The 23,490-nt window shown below is 37.6% G+C and overlaps 1 protein-coding gene across 2 annotated transcripts; it reads right to left on the reverse strand.

Annotated features, from left to right (window-relative positions):
* Window positions 1-765: 765 nt before the first annotated feature.
* On the reverse strand, window positions 766-22,979 carry LOC306866867 (ethanolamine-phosphate cytidylyltransferase-like). Of its 2 annotated transcripts, none has more exons than XM_079412270.1 (13): window positions 22,687-22,979; window positions 9,286-9,374; window positions 8,181-8,342; window positions 7,572-7,638; window positions 7,411-7,495; window positions 6,925-6,966; window positions 5,585-5,723; window positions 4,445-4,527; window positions 4,204-4,281; window positions 4,034-4,099; window positions 3,327-3,392; window positions 3,153-3,241; window positions 766-2,128 (listed from the first exon to the last, which is right to left on the reverse strand). In XM_079412270.1, exons 1-13 carry the CDS (start codon window positions 22,782-22,784, stop codon window positions 2,014-2,016), a joined length of 1,179 nt encoding a protein of 392 aa, XP_079268396.1. In that variant the 5' UTR covers window positions 22,785-22,979; the 3' UTR covers window positions 766-2,013. The 2 variants fall into 2 exon arrangements, with proteins under 2 accessions (XP_079268396.1, XP_079268397.1); XM_079412271.1 differs by having other exon boundaries at window positions 1,244-2,128; window positions 7,578-7,638; window positions 22,687-22,945.
* Window positions 22,980-23,490: the final 511 nt, after the last annotated feature.

Raw genomic sequence — 23,490 nt, forward strand, 5'->3', positions numbered from 1 at the left:
TATTTGGTGGTATTACTGCCTGACAGTATAAATTTCATTATACACCATTTAACCTCATATTTATTACTAGAGTTATATTTATATTTTTATTTTTTATTTAATTTTTTTCATTAAATTTTTGAGGTGACACTGTCTAACTTTTCTCTCACCTGTTGCTGATTACAAGAATGTTTAAAGCATTGTTTGGTACTGCTGTTCTTGATGTCGGATGTAGGCTTTGATAATGGGTAATTAGTTTTTTTAATTAGCTATCACTAAAATAATGCTATGTTATTGTTTTGTTAGCAAGTGCAGCCCAGTTGAGAAAGATTAATGCTAATGTAAAAAATAACGCAATTAGTTATTTTTTCAGGTAGGAATGCAATACTAATGCATTTCTTTTAAAAGTAACTTTCCCCAACATTGCATGTAGTGTTGAGAACTAACGCAGTAAGCCTGACAAAATCCCATATTAACATATTGTAAGAATGCCATAATAAAAAATAATAAAAACTTTTCATTTGATTTCCCAAAACCAGACAACACCTTTAATAGTTAAAAATGAAGTTCCAGTATCCAGTTGATTAATATATTAGCAAAAATAGGGTTATAATACTACTTTAAAAAATAAAATAAATTAACCTGTAATATATTATATTTTTAATAGAATTAAAAAATAATACATGAAAAAAAATAATGTAAATCAGTTCAATGTTGACTTAAAATACTATAATCCCTGAAACCATTATATTTAGACAGTAGTACCATGATTGATGTTTCTTGTTTAAAACATTGCTTGTAATTTACACATTATATAGCACAGCACAACAAAACAGTGTTAGTTGGTTTCAGTCCATCATGGTTTCTATGAATTTTCCACAGATAAGAAGACCTCTTGTGGCTATAATTGGTAGCTCATTCTGCACAAGTTCTGGGTATGGCATACACACATACATAAGAAACAAACTCAAAACTATCTATATACAGTATGCTTTACAGTGTGAAGTGCTATTTTCCCCAAAACAAAAGTGAATAGTGAATTTGACATTTTCATCTGTTGCACCTGGTAACTGGTTAGCATGTTAACTTGTGAAATGGCGAGTTTAAATTAATCTGTCCACAAATTAATTTTGAGAACTGTGGCATAAAAATTATCAGTAAATAAGACTGACATTTCATGGTGTTTGCTCACACAAAACTCTTGTTTAACAGAAGAAGTTTGGGAAAATTAAGTACAAGACATATCAGCTTTTATGGTACTTTTGAATATAATGAGTGAATTTATTTTTTTGTGAACTAAACACTTGGACATTGAGGGAAATTTATCTAACAAAAACATCCTGACATATACTACATCCTTTTGACTAGTTATAATGGTTAAGTTCAAAAACAATAATAAACAAAAGTTTTTTTTTTTTTTTAAACCATATTAAAATGCATGTTTGATGAACACACTATCTTAACTATTATTTTCATATATATTTTTTAATAGAACAACTCACTTTGTTGTACTTTACAATGAAAAATACTTCATATGAGGATTAGCCATTTATAATGACAGATAAATATTAATTCTTTATAATTAATACACTGTTTAGGACAGAAGAGTGTAGTGCTCTTCTGATGGATTCAGATCTTCAGGAGTGTTGGTTTCCAAGCAAACCTTAGAAGAACTCTTGAGTTACATGTGGAGGTAAAGGTCACGTAGGTCATGCTGGTCACTAAAGTGGCAACATCCTGCACAAAGCTAAGTGCAGCACAAGTTCCAGTCTCCTTCTTTCCTTAGTGAACAGATCTGATGGAAATGGCCCACTGCTGTCAGGAAATGATGAAGAGGACCTTCAGTTGGAGAGTGCGAGAGTGGTTCACTAAAGCAGATGCTCCCAAAACAACACATGCTAATTCTTCAATAAAAGGAGCTCTCAGCTGCTGGTGTTCAGACAGTATGTAAGTCCAGAATGTGGACACATTAGAAAAGAGTCAACTGCATGTACTGGGTTTTGTTAGTCTTTGATGATGTTTTTTTGTTCTTCCCTACAGCACAGCCTGCGCTCTCTCTTTAGCCTTCTCTTCTTCTCGTCGCTTCATGGCCTGGATTACCGCCATCTCTTTGGCCTCTTTTTTCTGGTTTCTCGCCTCAAACAACAGCCTGGCAGGCACAGGAAGGAATTATGTCAGCATTGCATTGATCATTCCTGACAGTGATTGTCCATTACAACTTATGTTAAAAGAACTACTGAAGGAATTTTCTCGATTTAAAGGTCACCTCAGGTGTGAGATCACATGACCAGCCAAATATTACTTTATTGTTATTGAACATTTTCACTCACAGAATATTATTTTTTAAAAATTCAATAGGTAGGATACAACAGGGCTAAAGGCACACCTTAAAATTGCTTTATAGCATAGTTTGTACTATTTTACATTTATATTTAATCATTTAGCAAACCCTTTTATCCAAAGCAACTTACAAATGAAGACAACAGAAGCAATCAAAACCAACAAAAGAGTAATATGCAAGTTCTATGACAAGTCTCAGTTAGCCTAACGCAGTACACGTGCAAGTGTTTTTTTAATTATATACTAAATAATAAGAAAACAGGTAGAATAGAAAAAGAACAGAGCAAGATAGTGTTAGAGGCCATTTTCTGTACATTTTGTAGATTTGAAGGAAATCCCATATTATGGCTTCACATTAGTAACATCTAATAAAATATTTTATTAGATGATGTGATTAATATATTTTTAAATATTGTTTCATTATAAATTTGGTGATTATCTCTAAATTGCACACCATTTAACATACTCTTCAGTTATTTGAAAACGGTTTAATTACTTTGAACAATCATTAATAAGACATTTGTCTCAAAGTAGACAAGTTAATAATTTTATCAATTATCTTTGCTACTTAAATCTTTAAAAATATATATATAAAATTAGGCAGAAACAACTTTGCAATGCTTTGTGCTTTGGTGGCAAGTATCAGTAAAATTTCCACGTACATAGTGAAATATGGATGTTTATTTGTTTAATGTGTTGTGCCATCAAGAGAATGAAGTCAAAGGAGCCTTGTACCCCAGTGCGCATTTAACCCTATTGTACTCTATACATTGGTTAAGTCAATGCTGCAATTGACCTCCTGCATGTTAACAGGTCAGAGCTTAATGTAACACCTGTTTTTGATGATCCTCTGCACAATGACATCAGTGGTGAGACTGTTTCCACTATCCACTGTTCGCAATATTTCCATTTTCCTGGGTACCTGTGCATAAAAAAACAGGCACCGATTATGAAATAGAAGTGTATTGTGTTGGAATTTTAAATAATTATCGTATAGTGACGCTTACAGCATATGGGTCTGATCCATCTCTGTCTAGAAACACTTCAGTTTTTCCATGGCACACCAGGTCTACCTACACCATGGGGACAGTGTATTACTCTGTAGCTATGTTTACACAGCAGAATATAGTTTAGCTGATTTCAGTAATCAGTTATGTCCCCACACATAATGGTTATTACCAAGAGTTAACTGCATTCTATAACCATAGTCACTAATAAATAAATTAGAGTAAACTCTATGAAATGAGCTGCATGACCAGCATGATCACAAATCAAATAGCCACACTACGTCTCTGAAAAACCAGAGCTTGACATGAGGAAAAAAATGTCGCCACAAATTAAGAATCTGTCTGATCTCAATCTCTAATTAGCTATTTAGTTATTTGAGGTTGTGGATGAGTCTCCACGCAACTCTACGAAAGGTCCTCTGGTAAATAAATGTAAAAATAAAAATAACATTTAGTTTTATTATTTGAATTAGAAGATATTGAAATAAATTTTATAATTGTAAAAAAAAAAAAAAGAATCATTTTATGGGTTATACAAGGCATATTTCTTAATACAGTTGTACAGTATAGTACAGTAAATACTGTCTGTGTGAACATGACTACTGGCCACAATTTATTATGCAAATGGTCAAAAACCAGTGTTCTATCCAACTCTGTTAAGCAAGTCTGACAAAAATCAAGAATCGAATTCAATATAGCGTTTTTACCTTGAAATGGTCCAATAAGTCTTTTGTGACAGCATATGGTGCTCCTATAACAACCTCAGAGACATACTGGGAGATTTGAAAGCAAAACGAAGAAATTCATTCATATCAAACTATTTATATAAAACATATCAAGACATAAATTAACTGCAATGCCAAAGATCAATCCTCACTCGACAGGCCAGCACACTCAGAGTCCTCTCATGGATGTTCATGATTGGATAGTTTTTCCCCTTGTAACGATTCACCTCCTAGAGTGATGATAACAATAATTTAAAAAAAAATAACAAACATGCAGTTCCTCCTTCTTCTCTCACATCTCTTATGTCCTTTGAAAGACAATAAGCATCATGCTTGACCAAGAAAAATTTAAATTTTAAATATATTTCTAAGATTTTCCTGTATTCATCTTACCTGATCAAAGTGCAAGCCCACGATAACATATGGCTTCTCTGAAAGCTGGGACACTGCATCCAGGAAATCCACATGGCCAATATCTGATTTGTATCAGGTTAAAGAGGACAACATTGTCTTACTCGTGTTCTCAGAAAAAGCAAAGAATGCAGGGGTCTCAACAATACAGCATGCACATTCACAAATCAAGTGAGAAAGACCACAGCACTGGTAAAACTACCCATGGTGACAAAATAATCTAAGGCCTAATTTGTATTTTCCACAGGGAGAATAGTTTAGCCATTTGAATATTCTTAAACAAATTGAACATTGTACACAAAACATCCAAAGAGAGTTTTAAAATGTGTTTGTAGCCACTGAACCTCTTAGCAGCATGATAAACAAAACTTTTATTCATATTGTGAATGTATTATATACAGAAAGCTCTAAATAAATAAAAACTCTAAATAAAATAAACAATTATTGATTCATTATTTTTTTAAATATCAAAGAATGACAGCATAATCAATATTCTGAGCTAGTTGTTTGCTTTAATGCTGAAGAACAATAACCAGCATAAACTAAAATCCTCACATACTGTCCGTTTGAAAGAACATAATTTATTTTTTGTTCTTGTTGTTTTTTCTGCAGAGCATTTAACATAAAGTTCCCAGCCTGCCAAATAAAAATGACAATAGATAAGAGAATGAACAGAGTAACAATGATAACACTTGTTTATGGCCCAGTGAGGTTATTTATATACCTTGTATATTAAATTGATTTATATGTCTTTATATAATAGGGGGATGTGTCCTGTCTCCAAGTTATTTTAATTTCAGTAGTGTAATAGCTGTAATAGCTCTTGATGATGTTGTGAGTAACCAGTGCTCACCAACTGTCTATCTTAAATGAAAAATTTACCCCAAAAATCATTTATATTCTGTCTGTTTGATCACCTGAAGTCATACAATTTGTATGAGGAACAGAATTTGCTATTTACTGCCAATCTTCACCTCCACCATATTTTTTAAAATCTCTTTTATAAATGCATTCAGTTATATTTTTTTCAAACATTTAAATAATATATTTTATTTTATTCTTTTGATTTCAAGAGAAGAAATTTTGGGTGCTTTAATTACTGTCTTAAGCATGTAAGGATACGAAATAGGTCAAAAGCTCCAGCCACATAGATAATGGTGTCTCCTGGCTGTGGTTCCTTTCCTGAGGCAAACTGGATGATTTTTTGTGACGTCTGCAAGAACTGTGACACACCTGTCCAGGGACTGTGGCCTTTAGGGCCCTGTGGTGAGCAGTACAGAAATGATAACAAATATTACAACAATAAACATTAATCATTAAACATTAAACTAATCATTGTTAATAATGCACATTTTTTATAGTAATACATTTATTATACTTAAACACAAAATATGGAGCACGATGAGAGCACTTTGTTGAACTATTCCATTCAGTCACCGATGGAGTTTTGGTTCCTTGCCGCTGTCGCCTCTGGCTTGCTTAGTTGGGGACACTTCATTTCCAGAGATATCGTCGACTTGATTACACAGACACTAATAAAACTGAACTGAGCTGGATGGTGACATCGCTGAATTCAATAATGTAATGCCTTTAACTAAAAATTGAGTGTTTAATCTTGTCATTTCACATTATTGATACACTATTTTCCTATTTTGATATTGGAAAGTTGCTTTGACACAATCTGTATTGTTAAAAGCGCTATATAAATAAAGGTGACTTGACATGACTTGACTTGACTTTGGTGGTTCTGACAGGTTCAAGAACTCGTTTTAAACCAGCAACCCTTTGAAGAAGCCAACAAGTGTTTTTTTTTTTTGATGATTTCAAGAGCGCACAGTAATAATTGAACAAAAAATAACCTTGTGGTCAGCACTCTTGACATACAGTGCATCAAGTCAAGTTTGAGTCCTTTGCAATGGGTGTTTTTGTCACATCCAGTGAAGGTCTTGGGACATTAAAGAACTTTTCTCTCTCCATTTGGAGGCAATGACTAGGAATTATTTAGTCAATGTTAAACTCAGAAACAGAAGTGCCATTCAAGGTTCAGTCTCTGATTATGGACTGTGACGACAATAAACCTTTTCTATGTGCCAACTTGGCAGAGGCATGTGAAGGCAATGCTAGCAGTAGGCGGAATAAAAGGGCAAAGCAGAAAAACAAGTAAACAGTCCTGGAAGGGAGAGCGGGATCTGAGAATGACTAATCAAATTGCTTTATTTTATTTGTACTATGGAATTCTGGGCTCCCTACTGACATTTGTAGTTGAAATACTGCAAAATCATTATGGCAGGCTTGCCATGCTGATTTGATTAAGGCAATATGGTTTTGTTCACAAATTTATACAATACTGTTGAATTGGCGGAATAACTGATTTAGAAATCCTCTGTAGTGTACTTCAAAACATTTCACTCATACATTCAAGATTAGGACTACAAGAACAACCAAAAGGGAATAAAACTCACTCTTCCAAAGTTGTCTGTGTGTTGTTGATATTCTGAACTGCCCTGAAGAGGAAAGAAAGGAAGAAATTAATATCCAATTTGACAATGTATACCAGAGACATATCAGAAACATACTCTACAGAAGTATGCAAAAGCAGATGTGTGAATGCTTGGCCGGTGTATTGCAAGCGTGAACGTACTTAATGTGCAATTTTGCATTTCTGTTTCGTGACGAACCTCCGTATTCTAGTTTTTTTTTTTTTTTTTTTTTTTACGAACAGATTTTTGAAAAGATACTTTTTATGATCAGTTTCAATACAATATCATTGAGAGTGTTACAGACATAAGGTGGAGGTTACAATGGTGTAAACATGGCACCAAAGTGACACGCAAACTAGCATAAATAATAAGTGAAAGTATGGTGAATATGATATACCAGTTTGTAATCAAGCTTGACTAGTGAAACCTGTCTGCATTTACAAATGCTGAGTATGTTTCGGGCCTCACAATGTTGCTGTGATGAGCTTTGGTCATAAGCAGCATGCGGCCGACCAGGTCTGTAGTGGACACACCTTGGGTTCTCTTGCACTCTCTGAAAAAGATCGACTTTAAATGATAACAGTACTAAACATTAGCAGCATGAGCAGCAGAGGTGTGAATGGGCTTACCTGTACCTGCCGGAGTTCTTCACTTCTTCATATGTGTCTTTCCCATCCACAGTGAGAGTGATGTCATCTGAGGAAACACGACCACAGTTGGTTCAGATCATAATAAAGCTTGCATAAGTGAACTACTGTGAAGTGGTGAGTTGAATACTGTGCCAAAAACACTGTGCATGCAGGACCAAGTCCAAACAAGTTAATGAACAATTTACTGAAAACTATATTTCCGGAGGAGAGCAGTGATGCTCTGGAACCATTCAGCTTTGATTTTACTTAGATGCAGGACACATGTATGTTACTTGAACAGATTGTTGACATTTTTATATGGACTTCAGTTTGTGCACAGAAGGGCTGTCTCATCATGAACAGAATAGATACAGCTTATAAAAGTAGGTACAGCTAATAAAGTAATAAAGTAGGTACATACTGTAGGTACCACACTTTGTAAGAGCTAAAAATGTTTGTTCTTTTAGTATGAATGTGTGTAGTATGTATGTAATCCGGTCAATCCAGTAATCCAAAACTTCATGGCCCTGGGGGTCTCATATTCTGTACTGACTTTAATATCAATGTTTTAGCACAGATTAGACATGGTTGTTATGTTTAGGCTCTGACCTCCATGAACACAGAAATCACAACAATATTTGTCCAGAGTCTCAAGCGTAGTAACATATGGAGCTCCTTCCACAATCTCATCCACCCACTTGATTGCTCGCACCATCTTATATCTCTCAGCTTGGGTGAACACTGGAGGACCTTTGTGCTTAGAGATCTCCTCTGCATGAAAAGAGAGACATTAGAATCAGTCAACTTAATTTCCATCTTCTGTTTCACTATGAAATTTTTGGCCAAACTATCCAAAAAGTGTTTCTGATTTTAACAGCTAGACAGCATGGTTTCAACATTAAAAAAAAAACAAAAAAAACAGGCATTTTTGATTAAGAACTTTTAAAGGTAACATGCAGTCTTCAGTCTAAAAGTATATGTCTACAATCTTCATCTACAATACTGGTTTTCAACTTGCTGTTATCTTGTCCAGTCTGTGAATTGAGTGTTTAACTTTGTTTGTTCAGTGTTCTTTTCCTTTGCTCACGTATTTATCTTTTGCCCAGTTTGTTTTGCGGTTACCTATTTCCCTCCAGAACCCACCAGTTTTGGACTGCTCTCTTGTTGATAACCTTGATGGTACTGTTTGCCCCTCATTTGAATTCCTTGTTGGTGCTGTCTGCCCCTCGTTTGATCTTTCTCCCTGTCTGACCTTGATTCTCCAGTTTGTACCAGTATGTGCCAGTGTGTATTGTACTATTAGATACTTTTGAGAGAGAAAAGCCTTTGAGTCCCCATCACGACCCATCTATATTCTAATATGAAAATTCTAAATCAATCAAAACCTATTTCAGTCATGCCTTCGTCTCGTGTCAGCTCTCATCTGTGCAAGCTAAACATACATATCAGTCACTGACTGAAAAACCTATTGTCTATGCAATCTATGCAACTCCCACATTCTTGGTACATAATCTTTTATCACAAAAGCAAACACATAAATAATCATAGGTAAAGTTTAATCCAACTATCCCAATTTGTTTATTCAATTTGTCAATGTGTTACACTTGTGTTACACAATGCTGTTTGTTGATTATATTGAGTGTCATGACAGTGTAACACAGTGACAGTGTGTGTGTGTGTGTGTGTGTGTGTTTGTGTGTGTGTGTGTCCTTACCGTCAGTATGCACTCCCACAATGAGATAGTCCCCCATAGCCTTGGCTTGTCGAAGTTGGTTGGAATGACCATAATGGACCATGTCATAGCTAAGAAGGGAGTAAGGTAGATAAAAACAATTGTTAAAATGAAAAAAAATATCATAGCATTCAAAAGCAAATGAAAGCAAACATTCAAAGCAAGTTTTACCCACAAACAAATTAATTCTACAATTTATCCTCAAGTTGCCAAGAAGTTGGACAGGGCATGGAATATAATTTTTGTTTGGCACAAATGCTGCTGCCTCCCCTCCTTTTTCTTGCTAAGGCTAATTTCAGCTAGTATTTTATGTATAACCAAAAGACATAATTAAATATTTTCACAAGCAAAACCAAAATGTTACAACTTTTTTGTTATGCTTTTTATTTATTTTTTTAAAATGTACCTTTTTATTATTTTCTTCACAAATGACATTTAATTTCAGTAAGCCTGTAACTTGGGTGGTTGTTTATAAATTTAGTCTTGCATTTTAATAAAAACCTGTTATATACAGTACAACATAGTAAAGCTGAACACTGACTCTTTGTTCTTTGCTATATGCGAATTCATTTATTATTAAAAAATTATGCATTAATAAAAAAATACCTAAAATAACAAATAATAATATAATAATAAAAAAAAACATACATACATTAATCTGACAGATAACACATTTTTACAATATTGAAATTTCCCACCATAAGTCATTATTGTAGGCTTACAAGGGCACAGTTTTGAACAGGTTTTTATGTACTCACTAAATATCAGAATTTTGTTATTTTTTTACCCAAAATATCTCACATACTGCGAGTTTAGCATATAAAAGCAATGTGATTGACATCACACATTCTAAATATAGCAGAATTATAAAACTAGCTCATAAAATTACACCAGGTCCAGAACAATCGTGTTCTTTTTCACAGTAAGACCAGAATAGAGACCATTGTCCATTTTTCTATGTAAGTTCCATTACATACTGCTTCCACATACTTCTTTAATTCTTGCTTTTGTTTTTGAGTCTTTTCAAATTTTTATCAGTGATGATTTTCATTGCTGAAATACATAAATTATAAACATTAAAACACTATAAATATGACACATTTCCCCCATTCTCACCATAATTTGATTTTAAAGTGAAATACGGTATGACCTGAACACATGTTAGACAGGTTCCTTGAGATTAATCTATGATGAATAAATGAAACCTTTTATTGTTTAAATAGTCACTAACATACAGCATAAAGAGACATTGTTTCATACTCGCTGTTAATCTGATTTCACCTGTAATAGTAATAGATTCATAAAATTAGATGATTCTTATGCTCCCAATTTATATTAATGTGCTTCCCGGTTCCTCTAAGAAACTTTCCATACCATCTGAGTGCCTTTGAATGGAATTTTCAGTGTTTGACAAATTTATACTTGGTCTTTTTCTTTAAATTTACTAATAGCTCTGGTTTGGCATTATTTTTAATCTTTGATATCATTTAAGTGAAAAATGTATACTAAAATATATTTGAAGTACATTTATTTTGTGCTAAGCATACTACAAATACATTTACATATTAATGTACTTAATAAAATATACCCTGCAACTGTACTTTTGGTATACTAAACTGGTATACTTAAGGTCTTAAACAACTAATGTTGTACTTAATGCACTTTAATTGTGCTACTCAAGATATACTTAAGTATATTTGATTGTGCTAAAGGGGAACTATTTCAAGTATACTTCAGGTACACTTTAAATATCTTGCATTTAAAGACCGATATTATTCAAAGATCATACAATCCTCATCAATAGTGATATTTAAACACATTTTAGGCTTAATATTAAGAAATGTGCATTGTGTACAAGCAGTACTACAAATAAAGTTTATTTATCATTTTTATATCAGTAAGTCTCAAGCGATATATCGGTAAATATGTAAAAATATTTTAACTATACTTAGTATGAAATAAATGTATATATATATATATATATTTTTTTATATATATATATATATATATATATATTTTACTGGGGGTGCATTGATAGTGACATAGAATAAGAGTGTTAAGATGAAGCATCTGCTTTTATATATTAATGTGATGAAGCCAACAACTAGCCAACAGTTTGTTTCTGCTGTATCTTAAGTAGACAGGATTACAGCAACACTGGCCATGAGCATGAATTATTAATTACTGAAACTGGTGTGCACTTTGCAGGCACCCAAACGGCAACTGAGCTGGGAGAATGATATCACATGCAGAAGCCAGCAGTGTCTGAAAGCCCTAGAAATTTGATGACCCTGTGCATATATGGGGTGAATGTGACAAAGCATGTCCTGTTATATTTCACACCAAATTCAAGAGAAATAATGTAATATAATCTAAAAAAAAATAGATATAATTGCCTTTACTGTAATAATAAAAAACATTTTTAACAAAGTCTAAAAACACCTCCCAGATATAAAAAAAAATTCAGATGGTTTCTTTCTTATTACATATGTAAGCTTTTCAAAAGCCAAACATGTTATTGAGTTTTTCAGCCATAGTCCAATGGAAGAGCAACTGGTATTTTTCCAGCACAAGGCAATAGAATGTCTTGCTTGTAATATACACAAATCCATCAGCTTTCTTTCTTTAGTGGACAAAGAGCGATTGTCTTCATACATACTCAATAAACACATTACAGGATATAGAGGAATTGGAGAGTAAGTAAATTGAGAAACATATTCATAGTCACCCCAAACCAAACCTTACATTCCCACAATATTTCAGTATTTTACAGTTTTATAGTAATGAGAGTCTAATGAGGATCATTATAGTGTATAACATAAATTTATAGTGTATAACAAAAAAAAAGTGCAACATCTGCATTATGGTAACGTGAATGGGGGCACAATAAATCATCATAGTTTGTTTGTTTTTTGGAGAGTTTGGAGATGTTTTAATGCTTTTGCTTCACTGTGCGATTCTCAGTTAAACACATGCTAATACACATGTAAGATTTAGTGACGGATTGATTCATTGTAGCTGATCAGACCTGTCTACCAATCATGGTATGTGGTTGCTGCAAGGGTCATTTATTCTTCTGAGGTCAATCAAACCCTGTTAAATCATAGAGTTGCTGAAATTGCGTTACTGTATCGTGTATCTTGTCAGTGTGTGCACTTGCTTGGCCATTTTTAGTTATTAATAGGAAAGAGGGTTCAGCTGAATTGTAGTAATGATTTGTTAGATAGGTATAAAAAAGGTTATTATACCGCAGCAGCGGTCGCGGCAACCCTCGTGTGAAGCCCTCTTAGTGTGAAGACCAAACAGTATAAAGACCATCGACTCCACCGGGCTAGGACACCGGCAAAGGATATAAGTATCACTTTTTATTTTTATTTTATTTATTTTTCTCCTTTATATATTTACTATTGAAATGTTGATGTTGTATGCATTTGTCAATTTTATTTAATTTCTGTATTTTCTTAAATGGGTGTGTATAGAGTATTTACAGAATGTTAACTTTTAGTTTTAGTTACTTTTTCTTATTTGTAAGTCGCTTTGGATAAAAGCGTCTGCTAAATGACTAAAAGTAAACTCTTACTAAAAGTAACTCTTTATTCTAAGTGCTGACTATTGCTCAACATGGACTTAATGCATTCTTGTGCTGCAAACATTACGTCCTCCTGCCCTATGCCCTGGTCAGAACATGTCACGGAGGGATTACATGACATATTTTATTGTGAATGGACTTTAACATCCTGACAATTCAGGATTAGTGATCACACTTTCACCTAGAACCTTCACAGCAATATTCACCTAAATTTTCACTTGAGGTAAAATGGTTATTATAAACATTTACATTCATTTGGCCGGTAGTGGTCTGGTTACTGAAATATAAATAATCAATTTTCAAAAGTAGCTCTCTGTAACACTGATTCATTGTACATTTAGACAGTTTTTTTAGATGACAATGATGTAATGAATTTTGTGTATTGCTCTAAACAATGCATTAAACAATAAGGGCCAGATTTCCTAAGAGCTTGTGCAAACACAAACCCTCTTTTGGCGTTAAATAACTACTGCCTAAATTTTCAAGCAGTGAAAATTTAGCAACAGTTATTTTTGCAGCTGACCTAACGTATGTCTTATGAGTTTGCAGGAGTTTAATTTAGAGACACAAAATTTATGAGAGAGCAGTGTTTAAAATGTCCTAAGGTTTGTGGTAGACAATTTAGTGGTATTTGCGACACGATTTAACGCCCAAAAAAGCATGTCTTTACCTTTGCACTACCACTGACAAGAGAGATGTGAGGTAAAAGAAAAAGATTTTTCTCCACTTGTTTTAATTTATTTGGAATGCTAGAGAACAACATTGGTAGGCCATCAGACAAGATTTCTCGTCTAACCTAGTTGCTAGTTCGGACTGTCTCATTATTAACGACTCTGGTTTGCCACTGACTTTGGTCCAAATTTGCACTTTGGTGTTTTAACTGCATCGCTCATTCTGACCCTCCTTTTTGCCTTCATCTTCTGAATAGGCTCGGTTGCTGTCTGGACTGCTTCCATGGGCTTGGACCTTTGCCTGGCTTTCAAGACCCCTTTGATTTTGCCTTGCTGTTGAAGTTCTGCTCAGAACTCTGTCTTTTCAGTTATTATTTGTCAGTAAAGCCTTGGTTCAGCATGTACCTGCTCTTGGGTCATTTTTTCCCCCCTGAAATCCTGGCATTGCTATGCAGGTGGTTGGTGGTTGTTTTCTGCCCCAAGCCAATAAAGTCAAACCCCATTGTGGTCTTTGTGATATTGTGGTCTCTGAATATGATTTGGGTTCCTACTTTAATGTAACGCTATGGGATTCTCCCTTTTTATTGTCAATATTGTCAAGTACAAATTCTAAGTCAAATCACTTAGAAAAGTAATTCTGTCAGGGTGCCAGTGTTGCCAACACCCGGACAAGCTTAAAAGAACAAGCATGTTGCCAATTCTTGGCAAAATCCAATGTTGCCAGTTCTTGTTTTAAAGAAACAAACATGTTGCCCATAGTAACGAAAAACCACTCAAAACCCTAAGCAATGAGCATGCTGCTTATACCCGAATAAAGCAACGAGGACAACAGGAAAAGTTGACTTAGCTGCATTGATGAGATTTGGAGGTGGAAGAGGAGGGTGAATATTAGACAGATGTGACAAGGAAGCATCGATCTTCCTCTGGAGAATGCAGGGAGCACTGACTAGGTCTGAATCTTGCTCTTGAGTGCACGGTCACATTAGCGAAACTCTGCGAAATTTCCAAACCAAGCATTTAATATTAGTCAACGTAGAAAATTCCCATGGTACTAAATAAATATAGGGCACAATTATCCCATACTGTGATAGGTGTCGTATTCCTTTGTAGGTAGACATAGATCAGCTGAGCTACAGCTGATGCGAGCTTGACTAACGTGACCTGCCAGAACTGACGCTATGCTTGATTACTGTAATATAATTCTCCTCAGCATGATTCTGCAGATGCCTCCTGAAGATGCCAAAGCCTCTTGAGCCCATCTGGGAATCATTTGCCAAAAGCAGCTAATTGTTGCTTCACAGTAGAGAACTAACTGATGACATTGCTAAATGCATCAGTGAAAAGTCTTGACCTAGAATGAGTAGCGTCTAACAGGAAGGCCTTCTCTGGAATATCTGTGAGGTTCAGCCACAGATGTCTTTGAGTCACTACTAACCCTGCCATGAAGTGACCAATTTTGCAAACCATAGTGGCATGAAGCGCCAAATCTATCACCCATCTGAGCTTCTTGAGTCATTCCAGCCCCTTCAACCATCTCTTTCAGGACATGAAACTTGGTACACCTGCAGCAGTGCCATGACACCCACCTGACATCCATATATGATCAATTAGGGCCTATACAGTCCTGCAGTGTTTAAAAGGCAGAGTAGGCTGCTGTGCTTCTTGCCAGTCCAGCGTCAACTTGTCCTTGGTACACAATACCACATGTACACCACATCAAACCCTATTGGAAAAGGGCATCTCAGGAACTGCACTCCAGTGGTTTGAGTCTTACCTCTCAGATAGGTCCTTCAAGGTATCTTGGAGAGGTGAGATTTCCAAGGCGCAACATCTAACTACTGGGGTGCCTAAGGGCTCAGTTCTTGGACCACTTCTCTTCTCTGTCTACATGGCATCACTAGGTTCTGTCATTCAGAAACATGGCTTTTCCTATTACTGCTATGCTGATGACACTCAACTCTACCTCTCATTCCATCCTGATGATCTGACGATAGCTGCTTGCATCTCAGCTTGTCTAACTGACATTTCTTGCTGGATGAAGGACCATCACCTACAACTCAAACTTGCCAAGACAGAACTGCTTGGGGTTCCATCAAACCCATCGTTTCATCACAATTTCACCATCCAGTTAGGCACATCAACCATTCAAAAACAGCCAGAAACAATTGATGGTTGATGATCAGCTGACTTTCTCAGACCAAATTGAGCACGTCACACCCGTTTATCAATTAGCACTGGCTACCAATAGCTTCTTGCATAAAATTCAAGCCATTAATGTTTGCCTACAAAACCACCACTGGCTCTGCACCCCTTTATCTAAATTCATTACTTCAGACTTATGTGCCCTCTATAGAGGCTTGCGTTCTGCAAGTGAACAGCACATTATTGTGCCATCCCAAAGAGGCACAGAATCACTTTCCCTGACTTTTAAATTAAATGTTCCCTCCAGGTGGAATGACCTGCCCAACTCAGATTTTGAATCCTTAGCCATCCTCAAGAATCGGCTAAAAACACATCTCTTCCATCTTTATTTGACCCTCTAACTCTAGTACTCTCCATTCTAATTCTATTCTTTAAAAAAAGAGACTTTTAGACTTGCACTCTATTCATTTACTAACACTAGCTTCTCTATTCTTTTTGTATTCTATCGATTTGTTTTGTTTTTTTATTATACAATTAACAAAAAGCAAAATGGGTCTCTAACACTAGCTTGCTATATTCTTTTTCTATTATGTTTTCTTTTTATTTATTATATAATTTAAAAAACTTGCTACATGTACTTAGGCTGAGACTTGTCATAGCACTTACATATCAATGCTCTTTTGTTGATTTTGATTGCTTCCATTGTCCTCATTTGTGAGTCGCTTTGGATAAAAAACGTCTGCTAAATTACTAAACGTAAATGTACATTACAACTGAGTCCTCTTTAAAAGAACCAAACTCAGATCCATTGAGGGAACCAACCCAATTTAACCCATTTTAGGATCAAGAGGTGAACCAAATGAAAGAGGACCTATAGTTCTCGTTTCATTCACACTGTCACTGTCCCTGAAAGAGCCACTGTCTCAGACCTCACACAGTTGCTTTTTGGACCTAGTCAGATTCAGTGGTTGATGGCTGACAATATGCCATCCAAAATACTATTCATTTCCATTTCATTGTATGTGCCTCAATGTAATTTTTTTTTTAAAGAATATTATTATTTTTATTTAAATGCTGTCGGTTGAACTTAACTTTTGAACAGAATATTCATGAAAACTGTTTATCACTTGCACACGATTCTACATTTTGTTGCAATTGTCACACATGTTGTGGTTTTAAGAACATGCATGATGCAGAATTGCCAAATACAGATATTTTAATAAACACTAGGAATCTTCACAGAGACTATACACCATGTAGCACAAAGACTAAACAGAACAGGGACTATATGGATAACAAGGGAACTTGATGACAAACAGGTGAACATAATAAGTAACTAAAGAGACTAATAAGGACACACTAAGATTAAAATTAAAGAGTAAGCATGAAGCAAGACACAAAACACAACTAAACAAGACATAAATCTTGACACTACATCCATTCTCCCATAAGGAACATTTTTTAAGCCGTCATCAATAGTGCAATGGTGGATGGTGGGAGGGGGCTTTGGAGGCAGACAGAAGAGAGACATCAGACGAAGATGTAAGGTAGACAAAGGACCAGGAACAGGAGGAGCCAGGAAAGGGGAACTCTATGCTGATGTTCTGTCGATTTGTGCTACCCTGTCAGATATCGCTACCTCCCATTAAAACAGTAGGTAGTACAATTTGACAACGAAAAATGCTACCTGTCAAATTATGGTTTATTAACATCTACACCTACCCCAACCCTAAACCTACCATTACAGAAATGCAAATACAGTAATTATGTGTTATTTATTTTGGCTAGAAGGGATATAGCTACGACTGGAAACCAACTATAAATACATGGCCGGAGGGTGACGAAGGTCCAAGGTGTAGCTGAAGGGGCGAGGGAACTCAGTTCAGTCTGAGTGAGGATAGACCATGGCAGAGCAGAGGAAGTGCAGAGCCAAGGTGGAGCCGATAGGCTGACAAGCCGAGGTGGAGGAACATGGGCGGGAGCTGGTTCCAGAAGAGCTCTTTCGGGGTCTCATTATAGTGTGCCTCATTGTAAAGTTGTAGATAGCCCTCCACATATTCCTCCAGTAACCGACCGTTCTGGAGAACGTACTCTTCTTCATCAATTATGGATATTTCTTCTGTCACATATATTGTGGATTCAAGGAGATGCTTGATGCAAGATGATAAGCAGGTAAAGGAACTAAGGAGACTTGTATGGACACACTAAGGCTAAAATGAAAGAGTAATAATGAAACCAAGACATATGAACAAAAATGCAACTAAACAAGACATAATCTTGACAGCAATACTGCATCCATATCCTTCCTCTATACCACACATCCAACGATATAAATATGTTTCAAATGTTTTACAAGATCATTTCATGTTTTTACAATTTAACAGTTCTTCAGTTTACAATCCAATGTTCTATTGGTTAAAAATTGTATTTGCTTGTTTTAAAATAATAAACAAAGTGCATATCCAATAATGTAAATTTAATGGAGCATTAAGGCATTCTGAGAACTAACAGGTATTCTCTCCATTCACCATAAACTACTGAACATATGTTAAGTATTTGAGAGAAGGCATCTTGAAGGCATCTGATGACCAAATTAAAAGAAATTTGAAAACGAAAAAAATTAAGTATGCCCAGAGCGGTTTGTGTTCACAACACACATTTATTGCAAACCATACCAACATCTGAAAGTGAACTATACTCAGACCATCTCCTAACCACCTTAAAGCAAACTTTGGCTCTGTTCACTTTAAAGGTGTCATCATTTGGAGTGTTCACATACGCACCAAAAATCCAGCGAACTGTGTTCAGCCCCCTGAAAAGGACCAAGTGTGAAAACACACAAACAGTCCAGAGAGAGAAATGCTCACTCTCCAAAGCCTCAAACTCAACATTGGATCCACAGGACCCTGAGACACGTGCGCCTGACACACTCAGCAACCACAGAACCCGAGCAACTAGGGACAAACTATCTTCCTTCTTTTTTCGAAAAGAAGGTAAGTTTCAAGTGATGCACTTTCAATTTAAACATGTGTGCAGTTTAACGAGCCATTCAGTGCAGCTTGAGCACCAAAGTCGAAACACTCAACGCATTTACTATGAGTGTCATCAGCCAATGAATGAACTGCTGTGATTCTATTTCTCTTGTTCTAATTCTTCTTCAGACAATTGTCACACCTGGAGGGGGCTCCCATAGCATCAGTTACTGATGCAACATCAAGTGTTCAAGTCAAGTTCAAGTCTGCTTTATTGTCAATTCTTCCACATGTACAGCACATACATACAGAGAATTGAAATTGTGTTACTCTCAGACCCTTGGTGCATACAGTTAACATTAAACACTGACAGTAGATGTTCAAATACAGATAAATACAGTTTAAATATATGTACATACAGCTATACAGATATACAAATGAGGACATTGTAGAAAAATAAAGAAAAAGATGGCAAAAAGTGACTAGGGCACATGGCAGAATAGATAGAGTGCAAACCAGTTAAATAAAACAAAACTGTACAGATATATGTGTAGTGCAAGAAGAGCTTATCAGTCTGTTAAAGTGACAAGAGAACAGTCTTTTTATCAGACTATCCGAAGAGGTAGTTTGCAGTCAATGCTGGATGAGGTAGACAGGTGCTGGTCACAGTTTGTAAGTGGGTGGGGGGGGGGGGGGGGGGGGGGGGGGTCGTAGTATCAGAGTTCAGTGTTGCATGGGGTAAAAGAGGGGAGGGGGGGCAAGGACGGGAGGGAGTTCAGCTTCCTGACAGCCTGATGTATGAAGCTGTCCTTTAGTCTGCTGGTCCTCGCTTGAAGACTCCGCAGTCTCCTGCCTGATGGCAGCAGACTGAAGAAGCTGTGTGTCGTGTGGGTGGGATCACCTGCAATGCGGAGGGCTTTACGGGTGAGATGGGTGCTGTAGATGTCCTGGAGGGAGAGGAGAGAGACACCAAAGATCTTCTCAGCTGCTCTCACTATGCGTTGAAGTGACTTGCGGCAGGATGCGTTGCAAGCACCATACCACACAGTGATGCAGCTGGTTAGAATGCTCTCGATGGTAGCTTTGAAGCATGTGGGGACAACGGCCTGATTTAGTGAGATGTTGAAAATGTCTGTGAAGACATCAGTGAGTTCCACTACACAGTCTCTCAGTACACGCCCAGGAATGTTGTCAGGACCTGGAGCTTTGCGTGCACTGATCCTGCTGAGGGATCTCCTCACATTGTCTGGGGACAGCGTCATCACCTGGTCGCCGGGAGGAGGTGGAGTCTTCTGTGCAGTGGTGCTGTTTTTTGCCTCAAAGCGAGCAAAGAAGGCACTCAGCTCGTTCAGCAGGGGTATGGTGCTGTCACAGGTCTGTGGTGGGGGCTTGTAGTCCGTAATGGTCTGTATCCCCTGCCACAGGCTCCGAGTGTCTCTGCTGTCGCTGAAACGATGGGCTATCCTCCTGGAGTACTGTCTCTTGGCCTCTCTGATGCCACGGGATAGGTTGGCCCTAGCTATCTTCAGGCCCTCCTCATCTCCAGCTCTAAAGGCAGCGTTCCGAGCCTTCAGAAGTCTGTAGACCTTCCCCGTCAGCCACGGCTTCTGGTTGGCCCTGACAGTGATAGACTTTGTGACCGTTACATCATCAATGCACTTGGTGATGTAGGCAGTGACATTCTCTGAGTACTCTTGGAGGTCTGTAGTGTTGTTGGGGAAGTCGTGGCCTAATGGTTAGAGAGTCGGACTCGTAATCCAAAGGTTGCGGGTTCGAGTCTCGGGCCGGCAGGGATTCTAGGTGGGGGGAGTGAATGTCCAGCGCTCTCTCCACCCTCAATACCACGACTGAGGTGCCCTTGTGCAAGGCACCGAACCCCCAACTGCTCCCCGGGCGCCACAGCATAAATGGCTGCCCACTGCTCCGGGTGTGTGTTCACTGCTGTGTGTGTGCACGTTGGATGGGTTAAATGCAGAGCACGAATTCCAAGTATGGGTCACCCCATACTTCACTCACTTCACTTGTTGTGTGTGGCAGCCTGTTTAAACATATTCCAGTCAGTGGTGTCAAAACAGTCTTGAAGTGCCTCTGACAACCCTTCCGGCCACACTTGTATCTGTTTGTGTATTGATTTGATGACTTTAACGAGCGGTCTGTATGCAGGCATTAGCATGACAGTGATGTGGTCTGAGGCTCAGAGATGTGGGAGGGGGAGGGCCTTGTAAGCTCCTCTCTGGGTGGTGTAAACAAAGTCCAGAGTATTTTTTCCCCTTGTTGGAAAGTCTGCGTGGTTGAAATCCCCAGCCAAGATAAGAAAAGCATCTGGGTGGGCTGTCTGCTGCTCACTGGTGTGCTGGTACAGATCATTTAGTGCCTCACTCCTTTTGTTGTTGTTGGAGCTGGGAGGGATGTATACAGCAACAAGCAGTATGGCTGTATATTCCCTCGGTAGATAGAACGGCCGGCACTTAATAATCATAAACTCCACCACGGGTGAGCAGTGTTTGCAGACCACAACAGCGTCGCGGCACCATGCATCACTGATGTAAACACAAAGCCCGCCGCCGCGGATCTTACCTCCCTCGACGAGAGCTCTGTCAGCTCGATAGCATGTTAGCTGGTCGACCTGTATGGCGCAGTCCAGTACGCTGTTGTTAAGCCATGTTTCCGTAAACACAAAAACACAACAGTCTCTTACAGTCCTCTGAGTAGAGCGAAGTAGTCGGATGTAGTCCAGTTTATTGTCCAAAGAGCGTACGTTCGCCAGTACGATGGTGGGGATAGCTGGCTTGTGTGGGTTGGCCGCTAGCCTAGCTCGGATACCTCTGTGCTTACCCCTCTTCTGCTTCCTCTCACGCCACTTGTAGCGCCTCCGCTGTGGGCGAGATGCAGTAGTGGAGGTCGGTGATGGAGTAGGCCTTCGGAGCAGACCGAGGTCCCGCAGCTCTTCGGCGTGCGCTGAGTTTAACTCTAAAAATGTGATTCTGCCGACATCGAGCAGAAACTCACGACTGTATGTGCGCTTAAAGACAAGTGAAACCTACAAAAAACAGTAGTGCAGCCAGTAGCAATCATGAGCTGAGGCTGACTGTAACATTCTCTTGTTATGCAGTAGAGGGTTTTATGGGAAGAACAGGCAGGTGTGGGCTAAGCACAGTTTACACTGCCTCTCTTTGGTAGTTCACTCCACTGTCTAATATTTTGGCATCCCAAACATTCTGCAACATTTGAAAAAAACACCATCACACAGGCAGACAGAAATGGCTGGAATTCTGAAAGAGAAAGGCTCTATAATCCTGTTCATCATGCACATGAATCACCAAACACATTCTTTTCAGTCAAATAAACTCACAAACTCTGATACTTAATCAGACAAAGCCTGCTTTTAGAGATAAATGTCTATCAACTCATATCTCAAGCCTGATAACCCCAACTCAACTCAAGTTGATAAAATGGCAAGCCTGTTAGCACTCCATACGTTTATTAAAGCGCAAGTCATTCCTGCTCAGTGAATCACATGCGCTAGTGTGAAATAACAGACGGGATTCTGAAGGTGGACAGTGTTTTTTTCTTTTCTTTTTTTCAGTGTGCAGCTTTTAGTTACGTTAGAATTTGTGAACTCTGTATGTGTTGTATTGAAAAAACAACAAACAATGTAAGCACAACAAATAATATTTTAAGCATAATCATTATTATTGTTTTTGTGTTATTTACCACAAATATGCAACTGTAGACATGCTCTTATATTCATATAATAAGTAATACGATATTGCCTGGTATGAATAAATATTCATAATTGTTATTTTTAGTAACAGTGGTAGAAATATTAATGGAAGCAATCGAAACTTATTGAGCATTCGATGATATAAAGACTTTATACTGTGGTGCATTGCTGTGGCTGTCAAGTCATAGCCCGTCATATTATCTAATTTAAATGTAAGCAGAGCTCTAGTCGTGGTATATTGTTTTTATGCCAATGCGGTGAAAATGCATTCCAGCGTACACTCACCATCCATCGCACCAGACGCGGACAGTACGCCTCCTCTTCTCCGGACTGCAGGCTGCGGAGGTCGGAGCGCTGCTCACATGATGCCCGTTCTTCATCATTTTATACAGCCCTATCAACAAGCACTTCAGCACAAAGCAAAGTCAAATCTCTGATATTCACTGGTATTCAGTGCGTGTTACAGGACTGGGAAACCTTTTCCAGGATAGCCGGCTCCTGCATTAAATGAAGGTGACGTTCTAATGTGGGACAACGCCTCCTCTGCCGGCCAGCAAAATTACGAATCATACTACTGTGAAGGCTTGCTCATGAATATTAGTGATGTTAGATGACGTTTGGTCCATGGGCTTAATTCATTTGCTGAAAGGCGAAGGGGTGTTTGTGCTTCTAGACAAATGAAGAGAAAGCAAGCCCACAGATGCTGCAAAGCTTCTTTCTCAGTGACAGAAAGTTGGTTTATGCAATGTTAAGAGTAAATCTTGTCCACATGAAAGATGTTTCTTTCTTATGAAATGAAATGTTATTTGCAATGCAGAAGACAGTTTTTAATGTGTTAGAAGTTCTATGCACTGAAAGTAATGTTAGAGCTTCAATGCACAGCCTTGTCAGTCGAGAGCTTCTGTGAACACTAATGCTGTGTTAGGGCATGAACGAATCATATTAGTCATAGCTCATGAATGTTAGTTCGCGTGCTTTACGCCTCATGAAGGTTTTCAAGCAAAGCCAGCACGATTTTTTTGGGAAACGCAGCCCAGGATTAACATTCATAGCCTGCACCTTTGCCATAGTAGTATCTGTAAATTCGTT

Source organism: Barbus barbus (genome assembly GCF_936440315.1).
Source record: "Barbus barbus genome assembly, chromosome: 4".
Classification (NCBI taxonomy): Eukaryota; Metazoa; Chordata; class Actinopteri; order Cypriniformes; family Cyprinidae; genus Barbus; species Barbus barbus.

Bases quoted from the DNA above. Each gene is read 5' to 3' on its own strand.
- LOC306866867 (XM_079412270.1), bottom strand. From the start codon at position 22,784: ATGATGAAGAACGGGCATCATGTGAGCAGCGCTCCGACCTCCGCAGCC. The intron at 9,375-22,686 runs GTGAGTGTACGC...CTCCCTTCTTAG, and splicing joins CGCGTCTGGTGCGATGGATG to CTATGACATGGTCCATTATG. The intron at 3,242-3,326 runs GTAAGCGTCACT...TTTTATGCACAG, and splicing joins ATGGATCAGACCCATATGCT to GTACCCAGGAAAATGGAAAT.